This window comes from Rhamphochromis longiceps, linkage group LG7 (genome assembly GCF_057381845.1).
Source record: "Rhamphochromis longiceps isolate RC_006_pf linkage group LG7, R_longiceps_female_GT1.1, whole genome shotgun sequence".
Taxonomy (NCBI): domain Eukaryota; kingdom Metazoa; phylum Chordata; class Actinopteri; order Cichliformes; family Cichlidae; genus Rhamphochromis; species Rhamphochromis longiceps.
The window spans coordinates 50,921,353-50,943,973 of record NC_140563.1 but is presented as its reverse complement, the minus strand read 5'-3'; the positions used below and the strand labels follow the sequence as shown (position 1 = coordinate 50,943,973).

General features: G+C 41.2%; 1 protein-coding gene across 1 annotated transcript; it reads left to right on the top strand.

Annotated features, from left to right (window-relative positions):
• The first annotated feature begins 11,468 nt into the window (after positions 1 to 11,468).
• On the top strand, positions 11,469 to 16,792 carry LOC146666247 (Golgi phosphoprotein 3-like). Its single transcript, XM_085414164.1, has 5 exons — positions 11,469 to 11,851; positions 12,336 to 12,467; positions 12,722 to 12,836; positions 13,445 to 13,605; positions 14,376 to 16,792. Exons 1-5 carry the CDS (start codon positions 11,642 to 11,644, stop codon positions 14,637 to 14,639), a joined length of 882 nt encoding a protein of 293 aa, XP_085270290.1. The 5' UTR covers positions 11,469 to 11,641; the 3' UTR covers positions 14,640 to 16,792.
• The last annotated feature ends 5,829 nt before the right edge of the window (positions 16,793 to 22,621 follow it).

Genomic DNA, 22,621 nt, shown 5'->3' with positions numbered 1-22,621 from the left:
GAAACATCGGATCGACAGTCATATGCACAGAAATGGGAAAAGAAGATGCGTTTTGCATATGAAATGGCAGCAAAAAACAGTGAGAAATCCTCTGCTAAGGGCAAGAGACAATATGACCGTGCAGTGAGAGGTGTTGTTCTCTGTCCAGGTGACCGAGTGCTCGTGAGAAACCTGTCAGAACGAGGTGGACCCGGCAAGCTGCGGGCTTACTGGGAGCAGGTAGTGCACCGTGTGGTGGAAAGAGTCGACAATGGACCGGTTTACCGAGTACAGCCTGAAAAGGGTCCCAAAACAGTGCGAGTACTCCACAGGAACCTACTGCTTCCAGTAAATGAACTGCCCCTGGAGGAAACTCCTCTTTCACAACCTGAAGAGAGACCGTACAAGGTAACAAAACAGAAAACGGCAGTTGTTGACACACATGACCAAAACACAGACAGTTCTGATGAAGAATACTCTTACCAAAAGATTCCATGTTACAGGCTGCGATTTAGAGAGAAAGAACAACCACCGACAGTGCACCATCCTCAGGTTGAGCAAAGACTAAGAGCCGCAGCTCATGAATTCCACCCTGCTGTCGTGGAGGAAACTAACCTCCCAGAACAGGGCGATAATGTACCACAGAGGCACTACAGAGCTTTGGAGGATACCACCCTGGAATACGAACATCACACTGAGCCAGACCTGTGTACCAAGCCACCAGTTAACCCAACAGTTGATGGGAATAAACAACCAGAAGAAATAGAGATTTTGAGGAGATCACAGCGGACTGCCAGGCCGAGAGAGATGTTCACCTATAACACCCTGGGACAACCATCATACCAGCAATGGAATGCAGGGGTGAACTCTCTCCTGCCCACATACCCTCTCCAGGGTATTCCTAGTACTCTTCCACTCCCATACTTCACATACCCACATCCATACCTGGACACCTGTTACCTTCAACCACAGTAACTAGAAACATACATCCCTTAACATGACAAAAGTTAGGAGACATATATATATAAAAAAAAAAGGGGAGAGTGTAAAAGGTTAACATCTGTGTTTAAGTTGAAATGTGTGGCTGGTAAATCTGGATTACACTAATAGTTAAAAAGTTAAGAGATAAAAAGACTTATGGGGATGTTAGTTCAGTTTATGTCTTCATACAAGGAAAAAAGGGAACACCCCAGTTATAATTTGGTCTTTGTTATATCGTTCAGTGTTAAATCAGTATTTTTTCTAATTACACTTTACACCTTCCATGGCATCACTTGAAAAATACCACTAGGTGGCGCATAGCGGCCAGGAGGAGCGTAAACCCCCCTCTGGGAGGCAAATCTGCAGAATAAATCCTGCAGTTGAAACGTAAACAAGTTCATGATCTGTGCCTCTTTATTTCAATACACAGCTATAGGATCTAGGATCGCACCCCTCCCAGGCACCTGTCACAGCCAGGGGGGCAACAGAGTCATAGCTTGCACTGACACTTCAAAGCGACGAGACCAACTAGTAAAAGATTCAGTCCCATCTCCTTTAAAAACAGGTGGAAGATCTATTGTCAGGGCACTGGAAACGGTATGGTGGGCGGGAGCAGCAATAGTCCGTATTGCATCCACTGACCTCGAATGTGGCACAGGAGAAGAGCTCAGCTCATGCACAGATTCACTCTCGTCAGCTGACATGTTCCCAACAAATATCCAGCTCAAAAAAAAAATCACAAAAATCACAAAAACAGAGAGAAAAGCTGCAACAATCCTTACTATCTCCAAAAATTATTACTGTTATTATTTTCAGTTCATCAGCTGTTCACAGAGAGGGATAAATCCCAGCGGGAAAAAAAAACGATCTTATCCGCAGCTTGGGAGTAAAACTCACCAAATACACAGATCCATCAAGAAAATAAATCCCACCGCTGCCACCAGATGTAACGTGAGGGTTCACTAGATGGTTTGGAATCTCTCTGAATAATTAGGAACAGCAAGATGGAGACGGATAACTTTTTAGCAGCCACTTTACTCTCAGCACACCGCAACAACAACCCACACTTCCTGTGTGCCGCCCTCATGAATAAATGTAAAATGGCGCCGGTGAGGTCGGCTGCCGTGCTGGATGCTCTGCCCTAACTTCTCCACTTTTTGCAGTTTTTCGTCACTTTTTGCTATATCTGCGATAATCTTGCATTGGCATCATGCAAAACACACAAATCCGCTACAGTAGAGACACTTTGGTTTCTATTGGTCTGCAATACGCGAACATTTCACCATGTTTAACTCCGGACCCAACCTGGCCAAAGGAGATCCTGAGAGAGAACAAAGGACGCGACCCTAAGCGACGGCCTCGAGGTAAAAGAGCCGGCATCAGGAACAGGCTACGGGCTCGCGCACACCGCGCACCCATGCCCAGTATCCTGCTAGCCAATGTTCAATCCATCGAGAACAAGCTTGATGACCTCAGAGCCAGAATCAAGTTCCAGAGAGACATTCGGGACTGCAACCTCCTCTGCTTCACCGAGACTTGGCTGAACCCAGCGATACCAGACCACGCCGTGCAGCCGACGGGGTTCTTTTCGGTTTACCGCATGGACAGGACAATGGAGTCGGGGAAGAAAAGAGGTGGTGGAGTGTGTTTGATGGTGAACAACAGATGGTGCGACAGCACAAACATCTCCCCACTCACACGCTCTTGCTCGCCCAATCTGGAGCTTTTGATCGTTAAGTGTCGCCCTTTCTATCTCCCTCGGGAATTCACTGCGGTCATTGCCTGCACTGTTTACATTCCGCCTCACACGGACTCGGACACTGCCTTATGTGAGCTACATGAGGCTCTCACACATCAACAAACACTTCACCAAGATGCCGCACTCATTGTTATGGGAGATTTTAACAGAGTGAATCTCAAACGGACATTTCACAACCTTCACCAGCACATCAACTGCCCCACCCGGGGCACGAGGACATTAGACCACTGCTACACCCTGTTCAAGAACTGTTACAAGGCTCAGCCCCTGCCGGCATTTGGAAAATCGGACCATTCCGCCATCTTCCTCATGCCTGCTTACAAACAAAGGCTAAAGCAGCAACCACCAATCAGGAGGGAGGTCGCTCGCTGGACGGACCAATCGGTGGCCGCGCTGCAGGACGCACTGGATGACGCAGACTGGGACATGTTTCGGCGCAGCTCTGATGACATCAACATGTTTACGGAAGCGGTTGTGGGATTTATCGGGAAACTAGCGGACGACACAGCAGAAAGAACTATCATCCGAACGTTTCCCAACCAGAAGCCGTGGGTGGATAAAAACATCCGCGACGCTCTGAGATCACGCACCGCTGCCTACAATGAAGGGCTTGTCTCCGGTAATATGGACCTATACAAGGCTGCGTCCTACAACGTGCGCAGCGCGGTCCGAAAGGCAAAGCGGAGCTACAGGGAAAAACTAGAGTCACAACTACGACAGTGCGACTCTAGGAGCCTGTGGAAAGGACTGCGGACTATAACGGACTATAAACGACCAGCTTCTTCAATGATGAATGCAGATGCTTCACTGGCTGATGAGCTGAACACGTTTTATGCTCGCTTCGACGCCGCAGCAATTAAAACAACAAACGGCTGCGCGCGCTCGGAGTGCACCAGTGAAGAAAATGCATTCGTCATCACAGAGCATGCCGTGAGGAACACCTTCAGGAGGGTGAACACCAGGAAGGCAGCAGGACCAGATGCAATCCCTGGCCGGGTCCTTAGAGCCTGCGCTGATCAACTAGCACCGGTGTTCACGGAGATCTTCAACCTCTCCCTGGCCCAAGCTGTGGTTCCCACGTGCTTCAAACAGTCCATTATTGTCCCTGTTCCAAAGAAACAACAGCCCGCTTGCCACAATGACTACCGTCCAGTAGCACTGACTTCAATTGTGATGAAGTGTTTTGAAAGACTGATGAGAGATCACATCACTTCTTCACTTCCTGCCACCATCGACTCACTTCAGTTTGCTTACCGGACTAATTGTTCCACAGACGATGCCATATCTCACCTGCTCCACACATCCCTGAGTCACCTGGACACTGGCAGAGGGAATTATGTTAGGATGCTGTTCGTGGACTACAGTTCAGCATTCAACACAATAATTCCCTCTAAGCTTTTCACCAAGTTGACGGATCTAGGACTCAGCTCATCACTGTGTCAGTGGATCCTCAACTTCCTCACAGACAGACCCCAATCAGTGAGGGTGGGAAAACAAGTCTCCCCCTCCATCTCACTCAGCACTGGAGTGCCTCAGGGCTGTGTTTTAAGCCCCCTGCTGTACTCACTGTACACTTATGACTGTGTAGCCACATCCGACACCACCTCCATTGTCAAGTTTGCTGACGACACTGCTGTTGTGGGCCTGATCTCCGACAACATCGAGACGGCCTACCTGGAGGAGATTAGGAACCTGGAGACCTGGTGCCAGGAGAATAACCTCCTCCTAAACATCAGCAAGACTAAGGAGCTGATCGTGGACTTCACTACAAAGCAGGCGAGGAATTACAAACCCCTCATCATTAGTGGCACGCCAGTGGAGAGAGTGGACAGTTTCCGATACCTGGGTGTCCACATCACTCAGGACCTGTCATGGTCCTGTCACATCAACACCCTGGTTAAGAAAGCCCGTCAGCGTCTCTTCTTCCTCAGAAGACTTAGAGACTTCCATCTGCCACTGAAGGTGCTCAAGAACTTCTACTCCTGCACCATCGAGAGCGTCCTGACGGCAAACATCTGCACCTGGTTTGGGAACAGCACCAAGCAGGACAGACGAGACCTGCAAAGGGTGGTGCGCTCGGCAGAACGCATCATTCAATCAGAGCTCCCTGACCTGCTGTCCATCTACACCAAGTGGTGCAAGTCCAAAGCCAGGAAGATTATGATGGACCTCTCCCATCCCAACAATGGACTCTTCTCACTGTTGAGGTCTGGGAAGCGCTTCCGCTCCCTTAAGGCCAAAACAGAGAGAATGAGGAGGAGCTTCTTCCCCCAGGCTATTCGGGGCCTGAACCAGGTGTAGGACTGGACTCTCCCAAACACGTCACTATAAGACTGGACTCTCACACACGTCACCACACGCACTACCACACATTTCCTATAATCCTATAATTCCTATAATTTATAATCCTTATCTTTATAATCTCTTCTGCTATTTGCACATTCTTTACTGTAAATTCCTAAGTTAATTTGTAAATTTTTGTAGTAAACTGTAAATTGTAAATATTGTAAAACTTTTCTTCTGTCATTTAATGGTTGGGCATTGTACAGCTACAAGCATTTCACCCCCATGTCATACTGTGTATGGTTGTGTGTGTGTGACAAATAAAATTTGAAATAAAAATTTGAATTTGAATACTTCACTGACCTCTCAGAAGCCAGGAAATCTTAAACTCAGATCAAAACAGGGAAAACAACCAGGTAGATATAACACACACTTATTACTGGTTTGAACATGCATGTCTAAACATTCAAACATGTAAGCATGTAAATATCAAAACACGTAACCACCAAATAGCTACATAACTAGCTTTATAACCCTTGTAAACACCTCTTTGTATATCAAATTAGATTTAAGTTTACTTCTACACTTTACAGTATGATGGATTATGCAGAAAAAGTAGAATTGGGCTGAAAGATCTATCTCTTTATCACCTATTCAGGTTGTAAATCGTGTTTTTAAAAAGTAACTAAGTAACTAAGTAATTAACTACTTTTGAAAATAAGTAATCAGTAAAGTAACGGGATTACTTTTTGAGGGAAGTAATCAGTAATTAGTTACTGATTACTTTTTTCAAGTAACTTGACCAACACTGCTTATAACTAACGGTTATTTGAGTTGTTGTTGCTTTCCTATCAGCTTGAAGCAATCTGGCCATTCTCCTCTAATCTCTGCCATCAACAAGACATTTTTGACCAGAGAAGTTCTTGTTTGTAAAATCTAGACTTGGTTTTGTGGGGAAATCCCAGAAGATCAACAGCTTCTGAAATACTCAGACCAGCCAATCTGGTACTAACAACCATGCCACATTCAGAGTAACTTAAAATGTCTAAATTCCTAAATGCTCCTGCAATGTGACCGGCTGTTTCAATATTTGCCTTATTTGCCTTGATGAATAGCTGAACAGGTGTGAGTGCGTATACACCTGAACCTGACTTTCATTTTACTCTCAAACACTTCTTTTTTAGTGAAGCAGCTTTTTCATGTCACTTTCGTAATGGTCAGAATTGATTCATTTTTGCTTTTCTTAGATGTAAAAGTAGCTTATGTTAGATGCCCAGCTCTTCCTATCCACAAGCCAAGCAGTTCTTTTATTATTTCCATTACTCAGTAGTGTATTAATCATTTTTATATTTGAGTGTTTCCATTTGCAAACTACTCTTTAAAAATGTACGCCACGTGTTATCTCTACCACAGGCTTCTTCTTTTTTTTTTTTGAGGGATTTTTTTATATTGCTTCTATTACTTATTTTAATTAATACGTGTTTGTTCTATATGTTTGGTTCAACTTCCCTGAATCAGTGTTGTTTCCTCAGTGGACTAATTTCCTCACAGTAATCCACAGCTGATAATTGTAAATGGTAAATGGCCTGTATTTATATAGCGCTTTACTAGTCCGTAAGGACCCCAAAGCGCTTTACATATCCAGTCATCCACTGTATTCCATTGTATTCTTTGTCTCCTGTTGTTGTTGCTGAATGTGATTCACAAGTACTATATTTACAAACCACTTCTTGATAACCCTGGGTGTCACTGATTGTAGATGAGCAATCCAGAATTTGACGCAACTTGGGCTGAATAAATCGTCTAACCTAATGAGACATGCAGCCCAGAGAGTGAATTGCTTGCTTTCCTCATTACCTTTCGGGAACTCTTTCTGATAATAATCACGGCGCTTAATGAAATAAGAGCTAAGGGAGCCTTTTCAAGAATGTTTTTTAAATGACCTCATCTTAACCCAATCAGGCCCAATCAATGTTATAAAAATATTCACACCTTTCCTGTTTTCAGGAGCTTGAATCATGTTTTCAGTCATGTTTTGTCCATCTTCTAAAGCTACTTTTTTAAAATACAAAATTACCCTTTTTGAACAACAAAGTAAATGAAGGCATTTTTTTTAACTTAATATGCACTTGTATAAACAGTTTATAAAGCTTTTTAACTGAAAAAGGGGATTTTTAAGAAAGTAATTAAAACCTTTTCCCAACATATAAAGCAGGTTTTCATTGGACTGTAACAAGTCCAGTGAAAAACTAAGTATACACTTAGTCCTTCCATAGGAATAAAGAGGTTGGGAATCCAGTCCAGTGAACCTGATTAATTGATCACTGATGATTAATTGATCATCATTAGATAAGTATCATGTAAGTACCATTCATGAATTAATGTATGCTGTGGCATTCAGGTATGTGTTAACACAGTGCATCAATTATTACAGTAGTTGATTTCCCTGCAAAATTCCCCCCAAGATCAGACCATATAATGCTAAGAAATGCTGTAAAAAACAAACAAACAAAACAAACCCAAGAGCTACATCTCAGTTTCTGCGGGCCTCAGTTAGCATGTTAAATGCTACCGGTTGTGACAATGTAAAAAGAAAAAGACAAGCATGGATTATATGCAAGGGTTGCCAGGAAAAAGCCTCTCTAAAAAGAACCTGACAGCACAGCTTAGGTGTAAAGGCTTCTTCTGAACAACATCCTTTCGACAGATTGGACCAAAATGGAGATGTTTGCTCATAACGTACAGCATCAGGTTTGGTCGAAACAAAACACAGCCTATCAGCATGAACAACTCATCAAGCACTGTGGTTTGGTGGTGATGATTTGGGGTTGTTTTGCATCTAGAGGACCTGAGCTCTTGCAGTCACTGAGTCAACCATGAACTCCACTGTATACCAATGCATTCTAGAGTCAAATATGAGGGCTTCTAAAGCTTGGCTGAAACTGGGTCATGCAACAGGACAATGATCCCAAGGATCGAATGTACAACCAAAAAGGTTGGAAAAAAACATATCAAGATGTTGCAATGGTTCAGTCAATGCTCAGACCTCAGCCTGACTGAACTGTTGTGGTGGGAGCTTAAAGAACTGTGCATAAACAAATGATCACAAACATCAATGAACTGAAGCAAGGCTGTAAAGAAAAGTGAGCCAAAATTCCTCCACAGTGATGTGACAGACTGATAAAATCCTACAGAAAGGAGTAAGTTCAGGTTATTGCTACTGAAGGTGAATTTAGTGGCATTAACCTTACAGCATAAAACTTCACTATAGATTTTTTTGACTTTTTTAATGCTTTTTGTGTTTCCATATAAAAAGTCCTCCAACTCATTTTTTTTCTACAATTACTTGATTCTGGAGGTAGAAAAATATACAAGAGTATGTCACACAGTGGAAAATTGTGTTTTTATATTTTGTTTTGGATTGGACTGTGTTGGTACATAGTGTCGATTTTATTTGCATGATTTTATTGTAATAGTGATATTGCATGTTTGTTTATTGATATTCCTATTGCATGATTTTATCCCCATATTTATAGTGTGTGTTTAGTGTTGATTGAACAATATGTTTTTTTTATTCCACTGTGGATTAAGCGGACAATTGTAGGCACCTGTGAGGTGGGGGCGTTCCCCGAGGTGGCCTATCAGCCGCCAAACTGACTTAAGGGAGCTGGTGAGCGCAAAGACTGAAAGAGAGACACACGAAAAGTGAAGAGCTGGAAACAAAACGCGTGCAAGCCAGCATATGAACAGAAGGACCTCCGGCCTGACTGTGGGGCGCCACGAGACATTCAGCGATCGGCCAGCATAACCCGGCGATCCACAGTAGGGCAGAATAGTACGGAAGCGTAGAGCTGCCACCCAGGCAAAAGAAAAATACAAGTGTATCACGTTATAACGTGAAAGGTTTATTGTTCTAACAAGATACTTTTCCTGTTTGTACAATATACTTTTCACGTTTGAACAACATAATATCACGTTATTACAATATACATAATTATCACGTTCGTACAATATAGGATCACGTTCGTACAATATAGGATCACGTTCGTACAATATAGGATCACGTTCGTACAATATAGGATCATATTGTACGAACGTGATAATTATGTATATTGTAATAACGTGATATTATGTTGTTCAAACGTGAAAAGTATATTGTACAAACAGGAAAAGTATCTTGTTAGAACAATAAACCTTTCACCTTATAACGTGATACACTTGTATTTTTCTTTTGCCTGGGTGGCAGCTCTACGCTTCCGTAGAATAGCGACCGTGGGAGGCGACGCGTGAAATCCACAGTAGGGCAGGGGTACGCCTCTGCCTGCATCTGTGAGTATCGCTTTCCCACTGTTGGGCGCTAGGAGTAGCTTTGCCGGGGTAGGGTGACAGCTGCTGCGCCGACAACGTTGCTGGCCCGTGTCTGTTGTTTCAGGGCGGAGCTACGAGGGAGGCCGTGCGCGGGTGTGGAGAGTGGCTGGACTGCACGATCGCGCACCGTCAGGTGGAGATAGGAGCCTCCTCCCTGGTCTTCTGCTGGCGAGATTCCCCATCCCGGAAGAGGAGTTCCTCTCCTGTCTCTTTCAGCTCAGGAGAATTTGCCCGCGTGTTGCTGGACTGTGAGAATTAGGACCCTGTGGGGAGTTTTTAGCATAGGGAAAAACATTCATTCAGCTTTGTGTTTTTAGTGTTTAAATCATTCCGGCCGGCCGGGTTTTTAGCGGGTTGCAAACACTATTTTTATTGTATACGGGGATTTTAGCTTGTATTTGTGACTCTGGCTGTGTTTTTATTTTTATTTATTTATTTATTTATTTTTTATGGAAAATAAATGATGTGTTTGACGCCAGCTAAGTTTCTGTGCTCTGAGCGCTGACCCACTCACTCCCCTTTCTGCTTGTATGTATACAGACGTGGTGGTGAAGATTTAGGTCCACCAGTTTAGCGGCTACAAGTATATAAAAGGTGTTCTTTTATTTAATGGAGTTAGACTAGTAGATATGTCTGTTTGTTGTCATTTGTATAATGTCTTCTTGACCTCATAGCTGGGAAGTCACACGTGTAACTAGCATGAATAAAGTCTGCATTCTATTTACGTTTTGGGCATGTGGGCTCATTTATATTATTAGTTCCATATATGGCTTTTCCACTATATGGCACAACACATGCCATAAAAAAGATGATAGTCCAGCCGCTCTTACATCACCGAGGGCAGTTATGTGCAGTAAATGGGAGTGGAGCAAGGTTATAATCCAAGATGCATCTCTCCCAGTGATGAGTAACAACAATAATAACCAACATACAGCTGGTAAAGGCAACAGTCATCACCCTCATGCTTAAAGATGCCAACATAGGTAAGAAAATAGGAAATAACTTGTAAACAGAATAATAATAACAACCTAGTTTATAGTATTTTTTTATCATGCACATAGTCTAAATTTAGTATCAGTGCGTTTTCATGTGAAAGAAAAACAATCAGTGTTCATCATCATACACAGAGAAGCTGAGGTCAGCAGGGGGAGGACATAATCAGTCTGGTCATGTTTCCTACGCATAGCCTGCCACCTTGTGTTGAGAATCTATATTAAATCATATAGCGTTCGAGCTACCGTAAGTAAACTCTCCAATGTATAGTTTGCATTTTTTCCCCCTAAATATAATACTAATGTGTAGTGCAAATTGCAATACATGTTGCATATTACAGTTTAAAAATTAGCTTGGGTCTTGCTACAATTAAAAGCTGCAGTTACCAGCACTGCTTGATCAAATATTTAAATAATTTAACTCATCAAAGCACCTCAGCTGTGGTAATAAGTAAAGAAATAGATGAATTAATTAAGTATATACAATAGAACTTTAATTTAAGCATATATAATTGTTCCCAGGTCAGAATTCTTTTTAAGTGATCTATTGAAGGTGCAATAATTAAGTGTATATAACAAGAGAATAGATCGTAAATGCCAATTTTTATATCATTATTTATTTATTTATTTTTAAACCCCACCAACAACACTAATATAGAAGTAGGCTAATTCTTCATACAGTAAAAGTTTATAGATGACCAGCTCTGGCTATTTTTTACACTTTTTCCTAGACTGAGCCCGCCTTTATCATGTGTTATTTGGTTTCCTTTACTCGTCATTACAGAGATTAAATAATGTAATGATTAAGACAGGCATTTTAAAATTTTTATCTAATTGTTTGCATCTTTAAAGTATTTTGAGTTTCTTCCTAAAACGCTTTACTCAGCATCCATTGTTTTTGTTTAAATTAGGGCTCTACAAAACAAGATTTCCTCTGAATAATTCATAGCCTTTGTCGTTAAATGTAATCAGTTTATGGGGCAGCTCAGAGGTTATGTAGCACATATTTCCCGCTGTGCTCTGTTGTATGCACGAGGCCGGAGGCGTCCGCGGATCACTCCAGGCCACGTTTTTACGTCACCTGCCACCATGTTGGATCCGGAAGTGGGCAGAGTCTGCAGGAATCTCGAGCCCAGCTGAACGTTAGCCGTCGGCTTCGCTCGATCGGTCCACCGCTTTCCGATTTTCACCTCTAACCTTCAGGTTACATGCTGCGTGGCTCTCTTGCTGGTCGAAGTCGGCGCCTTTCTTCGGATTTTATCGTTTTTCGGCATCAGCTATGAGTACTCTCACGCAGAGAACATCGGGCCTCGTCCAGCGGCGGACCGAGGCCATTCGCAGCGCCGCCGCCGAAAAGGAGAAGGAGTCCGGCGGTGAGGAGGACGAAGTGCGCCGCGGGGAGGAGGAAGACGACGACAAAGGGGACTCAAAGGAGACCAGACTGACGCTAATGGAGGAAGTGTTGCTCTTGGGCCTCAAGGACCGAGAGGTGAGCGCTGTTTTGCAGTCCAGCTTAGCAGACTGGCTAGTAACTTAGTCGCTACACTTGACATTAACTAATGTTAGTTTACTGTGCGTCACCAGTCGTGGTTGTCAACAAAGCCAACTCTGGTTTATTAAAGCGCTAGTTAAAAGTTTCCCGGAATGCTGTGTTCATGTAGCACATCTGGAAGTGTATTGATTCACAGTGTGTCGTTGCTAAGCTTGCTAGCAGATGTCATGTAGCTTGTATTTAAGCGCATCGAAATGTTTTGCGCTGCGTTTTGTTGTTGGCTCTCAAGGTTACAGAAAAAAATGGGGGGGTGGAGAGTGAAAACAATTATCAGGTTTGTTGAGCTTCTTAGCTCGGGTTTCTCCAAGCGTTCACTTGACAACTCGCCAGCGAGTCACCGCTTTCCTTTTCATCTCGCTTTGCTTCAGCTCCTTCCAACACGTCAGCTAAGTTAGCGAGTGTGTTTTTTTTCTCCACCCAGGGCTACACGTCTTTCTGGAACGACTGTATTTCTTCCGGCCTTCGAGGTTGTATGCTTGTAGAGCTGGCTCTCAGAGGGAGGTTACAGCTGGAGGCGTCCGGTGTGCGAAGGAAAAGCCTGCTGGCAAGAAAGGTGAGAACTATTATATTGCGATGTTTGTGCGTGTGTGTAGGGGGGGGAAAGGACCAGTTTGTCCGGTTAAATGCTTTGACGTAGTGGACACTTGACACTGTTTGCTTTTCTTCTGACGAAGAAGGAAGCATTTTTTTTGTCGGGAGATTTACACCTAGTTATCTATGTAATTCCTCCTCACACAGGATGTGTCTACATCACAATTCCACAGACAGCAGCCATCATTATTAAAATGTTTACCTTTCTCTGGCAAGGTGATCTGCAAGTCAGATGCTCCAACAGGAGACGTGCTGCTGGATGAGGCCTTGAAACACATTAAAGAAACTCAGCCTCCAGAGAATGTCCAGAGCTGGATAGAGCTACTGAGTGGTGAGCTAAGGACTGCTGTATTTGTTAGCCAAACCTAGTGGTGATCTGCTTATTGTTTCACCTTTTCGGTCACATAGGTGTCTAAAATGTTGGGGCGGAGGAGTACTGGTTGCTTATGTGCAATGTAATGTCACATTTGTCAGTAGCAGGATTAATTGATTTTTAAAATTGTTTTAAAAATACCTTGTAGTGCCCCAAGTGGCAATTGTTGGAAATGCAGTAGATAATTAGGGATGCACCAATCTGTCAGTAGATGTCAGTCTTGGTGTTCGTTGTGTGAGATGACATTCACCAATGGCAGTAGTTAGCGTTTATCTGTAGTCCCAAAACTTTTCCAAGATGGATAAATATCAAAAGACTGTGTAATGATGAAGATTTATTACACTTTAAACATTTATTTTTAATTAAAATACATTTACATTTTGTGCACTGTCACAGTCTGCAAAATGTAACAAAATATAACAATGGGTGCATCCTTTATAAAAGCAACACAGGAAGCATTTTTGGCTCCTGTTCTCAGCTAAGAACCTTAAAGGGGAAAAATGACCTCGGCATGCACGTCATTTATTTTGTTGCGTCTGAAAGCCCATCTCAATGTTGTCACGTAGGCGAGACCTGGAATCCGCTCAAGCTGCACTATCAGCTGCGAAATGTCAGAGAACGTCTGGCCAAAAACCTGGTGGAGAAAGGTGTCCTCACCACAGAGAAGCAGAACTTCTTGCTTTTTGATATGACCACGCATCCGCTTACCAACAGTACCATTAAACAGGTATGCAAATGTTCACTTTGTTCTGCAATCATGATCAAAATTTTGATTAAAGCATCATTGCATATCATTAGTGGGGGAGGTTTGTGTTTTTTAGTTTGCGTGCGGGAACTGTCAGCTATTTAGGAGCATGTTAGTCACACCCTCAACTTCATTTGATAGAGGTTTGACCTATATTTGCACTTTTTTTTTCTTCACTGGATTCAGTTAAAGTAGAGTTGACAAACTGCACAAGTATTAGTGCAAAAGGGGTAATATTCCCCTCTTATATATTCTCTCATATTTTAACTGGATGGCAAATCATTTTCACTTCATGGTTGTATAGTTAACAACCTTGATTTTGGTCTAGCATTAAAACAAGCAGCTATAGGAGGACAAGAAGTCTGGCAGCGATATATGCTTATTAGTTAGCTGTAACATAACCTTCTATGCAAAAAACCAACTGTTTAGTTTCCGGCCTCGAGAGGCTAAAGCAAACTTCCTGTCTGACTGCTGAAGGGGTTAAAGTCTTGCTAAACATGAAGCTACAAATGTGACTTTAAAAAAAAAAAAGTTTTTATTTTAGTTATTTAATTATTTATTTTGTTGTTTATGATATTTGTATACGTGCAGAACTGTGTGAACTTTGGTTTTATGTTAAAGTGCTTTATAATAAAGGTATGGTGTGGTACAGATTCTGAGTTAGAGCCTGAATAGTGTAATGATCTAATTGAATCTAATTCACATTAATTCTAACTATAAAACTCTATAATATTTACTGTTACTACCTGCAGCGCCTTGTCAAGAAGGTCCAGGACTCTGTTTTGGAGAAGTGGGTCAACGATCCCCACCGCATGGACAAGCGGGTTCTGGCCCTGATTCTGCTGGCTCACTCGTCCGATGTTCTTGAGAATGCCTTTGCCCCGCTCCAAGACGAACAGTACGACCTCGCCATGAAGAGGGTTCACACTCTGCTAGAGCTGGAGCCAGAGAAAGAGAGCGCTAAGCCCAATGTCAATGAACTAATGTGGGCCGTGGTGGCCGCCTTTACTAAATGAAAGCACCTGATTGGTTGGACTGAAAGGTGGTCTGTATTATTTAATTGGCTGAAGGACTTAATGAGACAGACTTCACTCTAATGAGACAATCTGTTTTGGTTGGGGAGCTTGTTTAGACATCTCTTCTGGATGATATTTTGGTGGTAGTCCATATTAACACACAGTCTTGATCGGTGGTGGGCTTCACCAAGCTAACAGTGGGACGGGCTAGATGACTCTCTAAAATGGAAACAACTGGCTGCTTTCACACAAGTGAGGTACATCATCTGCCACTGCAAAGGATATACTTATACAAACATCAACACTACATACAGGTGGGTTTCTATTCGTTAGATGACATCGGAGAGCACAGTAGCTGGCAACAGTAGTCATGGTGAATATGAAGATATTGACTGGGGCCGAGTTTCCCTTCAGCACAGAGGAAACGTCATCACTTCAAGATCTCCATACCCTGCCACATGCTAACGCGAGGACAAAGGATGAGCAACGCTCTTTCTGCTCTCGCAGGTCTCCCGCTTCCACCTGTTCGTTTCCACTTGAGTTAAGAACGCATCTCTGGGTTCCCATTATTACAGACTACCTGACTGTGTCAGATTCATTTTGTCCTTGCTTTAATTTTTCTTTCCTCCTTTCCCCTCAATGCCTCTTGAGGGGGAAAGAGGGGCTAAACACAAGTTCAGTTCCTTCACCAGTAAGTGTGAGATCATTCGGCCCTTATAGAGATTTAAAATGTGCAATCTAACAAAGCTCTCATTAGTTTACTGGTTTTTCAAGGGTCCATTCTGTGTGTAGAGAGCGCAGCTAGTCTTCCGTTTCTGTTTCTGTTGCTGATCGATGCTTGGAGTAGCCTGCCATTAATTAACTTTTTGCACAGCTGCTAGCCCTGCAGGTAGGTTAGTATTTATAGGTGTCTTCTCGGGTTGTGTAACCCACTTGTGACAAAGGGATTTGATGATTATAAACTTTAGAAACTATGGTAAAGGAGAAAAAAACGACAACAAAAAATCTCAATCCAGCTCTATAAATATAAAAAATTAAAAAAACAACAAAATAAATAATTCCCTTGGTGATTTAAAAAAAAAATGCTCCTGCTACTTATATTTCTAAATGTGAATCGAGATGTAAAGATGCAGGGGGAAAAGAGTAGTGGTCGAATTTGGATATTTAAAAAAACCCTCTGTGACACTTACTGTGATCATTAGTGTTTACTTATACATATTAAGGATTTGTTAGCCAAGCAGGTTAGCTATTTTAGTTACTACAAAAACATATTTTCTCACTTAAAACTAGTGGTATGTAGACATAGAAGTGCTATTTAGGTTTAACAATATTTTCATTTCCCTGAAAATTGACAAAAATATTAGTTGAATTTCCTTTTGTCATCGTAGTTAGTATAAAAAAAACAACCCAAAAACAAAACAGAAAGTTAGAGTCAAGTCTTGTGTAGGAGTTTCCACACATGACTAATCGACAAGCATAACCTGTTTGCATTTCCTCTGAAGAAATCGTCCTGACATGATCATGTGATTTATTCCAGTTGTTACTTTTAGAGGTAAGTGAGAAAATGTGTTGTGTAGTCAAGACTTTCCATGTATCTCAGCTTAATTGTCATTTCATGATTACATGCTCTTTTTGTTCTGTTTAATCGGCCCCTGTGGGCATGTTGTATGGTTTGATACATGGAAATGATGGCGGAGGTTACATGGGGTCTTGGTAAATCCCTGTTTGTGACTGAAACATCTTAACGTCTAATGGAGAGGAAATGAACTCCAAACACGGTTTGGTCTGGGAAAAACTTGTTTCATTGTAAAATTATGATTATAAAAACACCGTCTGATCAATGTGGTCTGTGTATGAAGTTACATCGCCTGTTTTATTTTTGCCTTTCTTCTACCTGCACAGTACCAGTGGGTATGAAGAACTGTTGAGACACGTTTACAGCAACAAGACCATGCTTGTTCTCGGTGGAGGGCTGGGATGTTTGTGGATGTAGCTACAGAGAAAACGGCTTGTATGTAATTATTAATCATTTTATGTGTACGGTCTAATTGAATTCAGTGAAAGGGATCTCTCCTATCCTCTATAATTCTGTATGCTTTTTGTATTACCACAAAAAAATAAACTAAGGATCCTTTAAGTGCCTGAATTTATAATGTTTTGCTGCAGTTTTTCTTTCAGAATTTATGGTTAAAAACGGGCTTGCTCTTATCAAGATTTTGATCCCTTAGGTAGATCGTCTGATTCGCATTCTTCTAGCACTAGTTGGTAGATGAATCTCTTCAGTGAATATAAACCTTTGCAAGATTTGTTCAGTGATCAAAGGGGAAAAAAATGTTGGTACTTGTTTTCAGTGGTAGAAGTGTGCTTCTAATAATCAGTAGGTAACAAATAATTGATAATAGGTTGTAGAAATTATATTTATGACAGAAAGTTGATCAGTTTCTTTCTTTAACTTAAAAGCCTACACATCAGTCTCTGAAATTCATTAACTAACATGAGCCAATTTGTTACCTTTGTGGAACAGTTTGGGGTTTTTTAGTGATCTCAACCAAGAAATAGTATGCGACAGCATTTCCCATCAGACTAAACTTCTTTTGCAACTTCCAGTTGCAATGATTACAGGGATCTCATGTTACCTTATCATTCTTTGTGAACTCTTCGCTTCAGCTACACAGTTTCCATTACAAACGGGAGTGGCTTCTTGCCTAACTCTTATCAGGAAGCAAATTATTTCTGGGATGTGCAGGTGAAAACATGAAATGAAACTAAGGTGAATCGTTTTATTGGGGGGAGAGTAACACACACACAAAGAGTTCCCTGAAGCTATTTAACCTTTAAATACAATGAAACTTGGATGCATTTTATGTTTGTATTTTTAACAATAAATATAATTTTTTAATAAGTGGGTAGTCAACTTTCTTTGAGGCCAGAAGTTTGTGAACCACTGCTTTAAACAGAAATTTCACCATTTTGTACCATATTGACAATGTGTATGTGAACTTTGTCAGATCAATGTATTTCACAGCAAACGTATTCTCAAAGTTGGAGAACACCGGCCTTCCTAATTGTGTTACTAGATGCTCAATTATCCAGGTAAGGAAACCCCAAAAAGTTAATTCTCTGCATTCAGGTAGATGTCGCGTTTTCCTCAGTCATCCAGGTGACTTCCTCAGTGTCAGCTGACTGCAGGTTTCCCCAGCCTTACAAACAGCACATTTGCATGATGACCGAAACTATCACCACTAGTCAACAATGACCTGTGAGGTCAGTTTCATGATCGTTAGTATGCAAGTTGTCGTCACCATTGATCACTGACCATCGATCAATGGCTATGAGTACCATCCACAGAGAGTTGGGGAATGGCAGCGATGTAAGAAGGTGAAAGATGTACGCTTGGTCCACTGGAAACACTACGTCCAGATGAACAGAATCCATTGTTGGTGGGAATTCAGTTTAAAATGAGGTAGCAGCAAAGCAGAGCTGTGTAAAGTTAAAAATATAAATACAGCTAGTTCTTAGACATGTAAATAAATTGTTATAAGACAGATTTGAAGGCGGAAAGAATGCCAGCAGGATGAATTCTTTAAAAATGTCTGCAGTTAAGTACAGCCAAGATCCATTACTCTTTGACCTAAACCTGGGCTGGAAGACAGCTGCCTGCTGATGTACTCCAACACCTGTAAAGCCTTATGAGCCACGACTACATGTTTGGAATCCAAAAGATTTTAAACGCCTAATGTTTCCAGATTAGTTAGGTTTGCAGCACTTGGCAAGCAGATAATCATGTCCAATTTGTTTTGTTTTTTCCCCTAAATCTTAGATCAGAACTAGTTCCCAGAGAGACACATGATTGCTGCCTAACACTGAAATTAGATAGTTGGTGTTACACTCGTTGTTTTCATGCCTGCTACCACAATTCAGAATGTCTGCTGTGGGCACAATAGCTGTGGATGTGGAGTTAGAAACCCTTTTTAATCTAGTCATAAGTTTGCTTGGCGTCAGCTGCTCTTACAGAACCTGACACCAGCTGTCTCAAGTAACTAAAAACACAACGCTTATACTATTTAATAACAGACCCACCATCAGTAAGCCTTCTAATTCAGTTTTAACCATTTTCTGATCATAAAAAATGTGCATTGTTTGTATTCTTAACTACATTCACAAACTGCTTTCTGTCATAGCCACCATACAAACAGATACTACACATGACCAAGTAATACATTTACTGAATGTATATCTTTTAATGAACTGTTCATGACACACTTCCACTTATGCTGACATTTTTTAAATGCATTTTAAGTAGATTCACAGAATTTATAGATTCACAAGTGTCATTTCCTTTAGGTCCAAGTCAGTTAGTCTAAATGTCACACCTTAACCTATAACAGAGCCAACATGCATGAATGTCCACAGATAGTATACGGTGTATATACATGTGACAATCATCATCTTTAGCAGATATCATCCATTCTGAAGCTCCTGTTCGATCCAGTTCGTCACCGATCTGTATCAGCGGATCAACAGCATCCCACAAGTTTTCCTCTGGAGAGCTCCCGTCTTCCTTTTTGAGTCCACTGCCAGTCCAAATCCAGCGACTCCAGCAAGATGTGTCCACAAACATATGTACATCCCACTTACGGCTACCATATTGCCACCAGTTATGAGTCTATATATGAGACCCGTCTTTAATGTTAGGCTCACGGCCAGTCAGATTTACAGTACACGCTTCCTCTTGATGAGCTCTCACATCATGTCTCACTTGACATTTGCGACAGTCTTGTAGTGCTTGATAAGTATTTCCAGCAGTTTGTATTTCCAGTAGAGTTCATCACCGGCTTTACGAAGCTCGCGTGCGCAGAGTTCAACAGCGGCAGCAGCTCCTGAGGGTCTGTCTGAGGGAAGAAGACATCGGTAAGATCATATCAGTCGATTGCTCGCAATCTGTTAGTAAACTATCGGGCTTAACTAAAACTTCCTCAATCAGATCGGTTTATATATTCACCTTTGCTGGCCATTTTCTCAACGATAATAGTCCGAAAACGAGAAGCGCTTCACGGGATCGTTTTGCTTCTTCAGTGTTGAGACTTGATGTTCAGGAACAGGTTTGACCTATTGATAGCCCAGACTGCCTTTTAAGCATGCTATACGTCACACACATGCTCAGAAAGAAATCCCCCGTTGGTCACGAGTCAACTTCTTCCTCCTCCTACTTTGTTTACGAGCGTCTACAATCAGTAGTGTTAAAGGTTAAAATGGTTAAAACTTAGTATGTTTGCACTTTACTAAAGATATATACCCTGCCCTATTTTTTTTCCCCGATAGTCACATTTAAAGTACATTTAAGAATAACACAGAGAATAGAAATGGACACGTACATATGTTTTTAAAAAAGGTAGAAGTCTCAGAATGAGCTCATAACCAAATGAAATAGAAAGAAAAACAACATCTGAACCAGTTCCACCGTGTCACACGAAGCAACATTTCATCAAACCAGTTTGTTGACTGCAAAAAGCTCACAAACCAACCATAAAGAAAACAGTACAGACTGTACGACAACAGTTCACAGCCACACTTTATGTCCTACCTGGCCGATAAGATTAGATATTTAGAAACAGTATTCTTTTCACCATGTACAGGACAGATATCATTGGACGTATTATATAAACACAAACACAGAATATTTAAAATAACAAGCTGCAGAAAATGTTTCTTTTACATCAAAACCTTGCATTAACCGGTGTCACGCAAGTTTCCGTGACTGAATTAATGCAAAAACAAACAAGGCCAACACCACTCTAATCACGTTACACACACCAGGCACGTGACCTGTTTACACTAGACCGTGAACTTGTTTGGGCATACCTTCTCCTTTCGTACTAAATGGGAAGTACGATAGTCGTATCACCTGACCACCGACGCTTAGAGAGTTGCAGTATTATTTCTTTATTTAAGGAAAAAGTATTTACTTTTGAGAACTGAGTCTAAACTTTAAGATTAAGAAATTTAGATTATTGAAAGTGCCACAATATAAATGTTTAATGTATGTGGCATCTTGGGTCTGTTAATACCATGCATTTACGCATGCAGACAAGGTCAAGACTGCCTGTGAAAGGTCAAAGCGAGTATCAGAGTAAGGAAGAAAGTTAAAGTGACTTTAAACGTGACGTGGTTGTTGGTGTCTGACGGGCTGGCCAAGAAATTTCAGACACTGTTGATCTACTTGGATTTCCCCACACGCCACCATCTCTGGAGTTTTAGTAAGAAAAACAGAAAATATCCACTCAGCTTAAAGCAAAAGAGGAAATTTCGGCCTCAACTCCCAGTGGCTTGCCATGATTAGACAGCAGAATATTCGAAAACTGTTGCCTGGCCTGAGTCTCGATGACCACAGTGTACCAATCTTCTAATCCTGCTTCCAGCCTCTATGCCACAAATAATCAATAAAGCCACACTGAAGGCAACTAATGAAGTTTCAGCTAAGTATAAGTCAGCAGTTTAGCCAAGTGGCTGCCAAACACATGGTGGGCCTCCCTTTAAATGGTCATGTAATTAAGAGCAAATTTAGATTAAGAGCAAATTTTAAATTACATTTCTGCATTAAAAAAAAACATATAGAGAGTGAAAAATTATGTACGATATATTTATGGTGAATTAAAAGCCGAATTATACATGGTATATTAAAATGTCCTCATGCTACCTAAAAACAGGCTAAAATCACCTAAAAGCATCACATCATTTTAATGTCACTGCTTATAGCAGAAACAGGCATGTATTAGTATAGTAATATAGTTTGTATACACTTGTATAATTCTATGTATATTTTTTATGTCTCTATATATAATACTTGTATGGCAATAAAGCAATTTTAAACGTTAGATGGAAAATGTCTTTATATTTTAATTACTGTACCGCTACTATTATTGTACTACACTACTATTACTGTAAACATACTTAAATGGGGGAACTCTAAGTGGCACCACTGCACATTTCACACATGCTGCTAGTTGTCCACAGAGCTCAGAAGTGACATGGTTACAGCAGGTGTGTCGCTGCTGCTGATAACAGCATTGTTAAATATACTGGCCTTTTATTGCCGTGTCCTTAAGGTATATGTTTTGAATGTAAATCAACAGGCTTATCATGGTTTCTCTCTTGTGCAGTCTTGTGACCTTTTGTATGAAATTTTTTGTTGTTGTGCAACATCTCTGAGAGGAAATCACCCCATTAATGTTCCACTTCATGGTTGGGGTGTGTGTGAATGACGTTGCTTTGGTGGAAGTAAATAAATAAATAAATTGGAAAACACATTGGCTTTTTGGGGCTTTCACGGGTAGGTTTGAAGTCGGTGCTTGTGTTATTTGTGATGGGAGCAGGTAGCTTGTGTGAACAAAAAAGGGAGTTGACAGGCTTTGACCTTTGTTTGTGTAAATACTGACAAAAGAAGAGTACACAGATGTGACATTAATAGTCAAGCTGTTCTTTAAATAAGCCATTCATGCCATCTGGGTTGAAGTAAATTCAGATCATTTAATGTAAAAATTCTTAGGAAATGTGTCTTTACCTAAAGGTATGCATATATGTGATGGGGAAAATCTGAAGTGGCATGTTTTAAAATTTATGAGAATAGGACGTCATAGCTCGTTTACTGAGACTCGTGTAAACACTTCAGTAAAGTCTGCTTCAGTTACTATCGTCACATATTCAGAGGTATTCAGGTAGAAAGAGGAGAGGCTCACCCACCTGTTCTGACTTGGTGCAAAGTAAACAGTAACTGCAGCTGTGATACATACTGTATATGTGAATTTTTGCGTGTATTCATATAAAAACATTTTTTTACCCCTGGTTTTGTGTGTTCATGTTCTGTTCTTTTGTATAATTAATCTATTTGTATGTTGTATATTCATTGTTTGTTCAGTAAAGTTCATTTATTTAAAAAAAAAAAAAAGTAACTGCATCTGCGTAAAAGCGAAATGTTGCCCTCT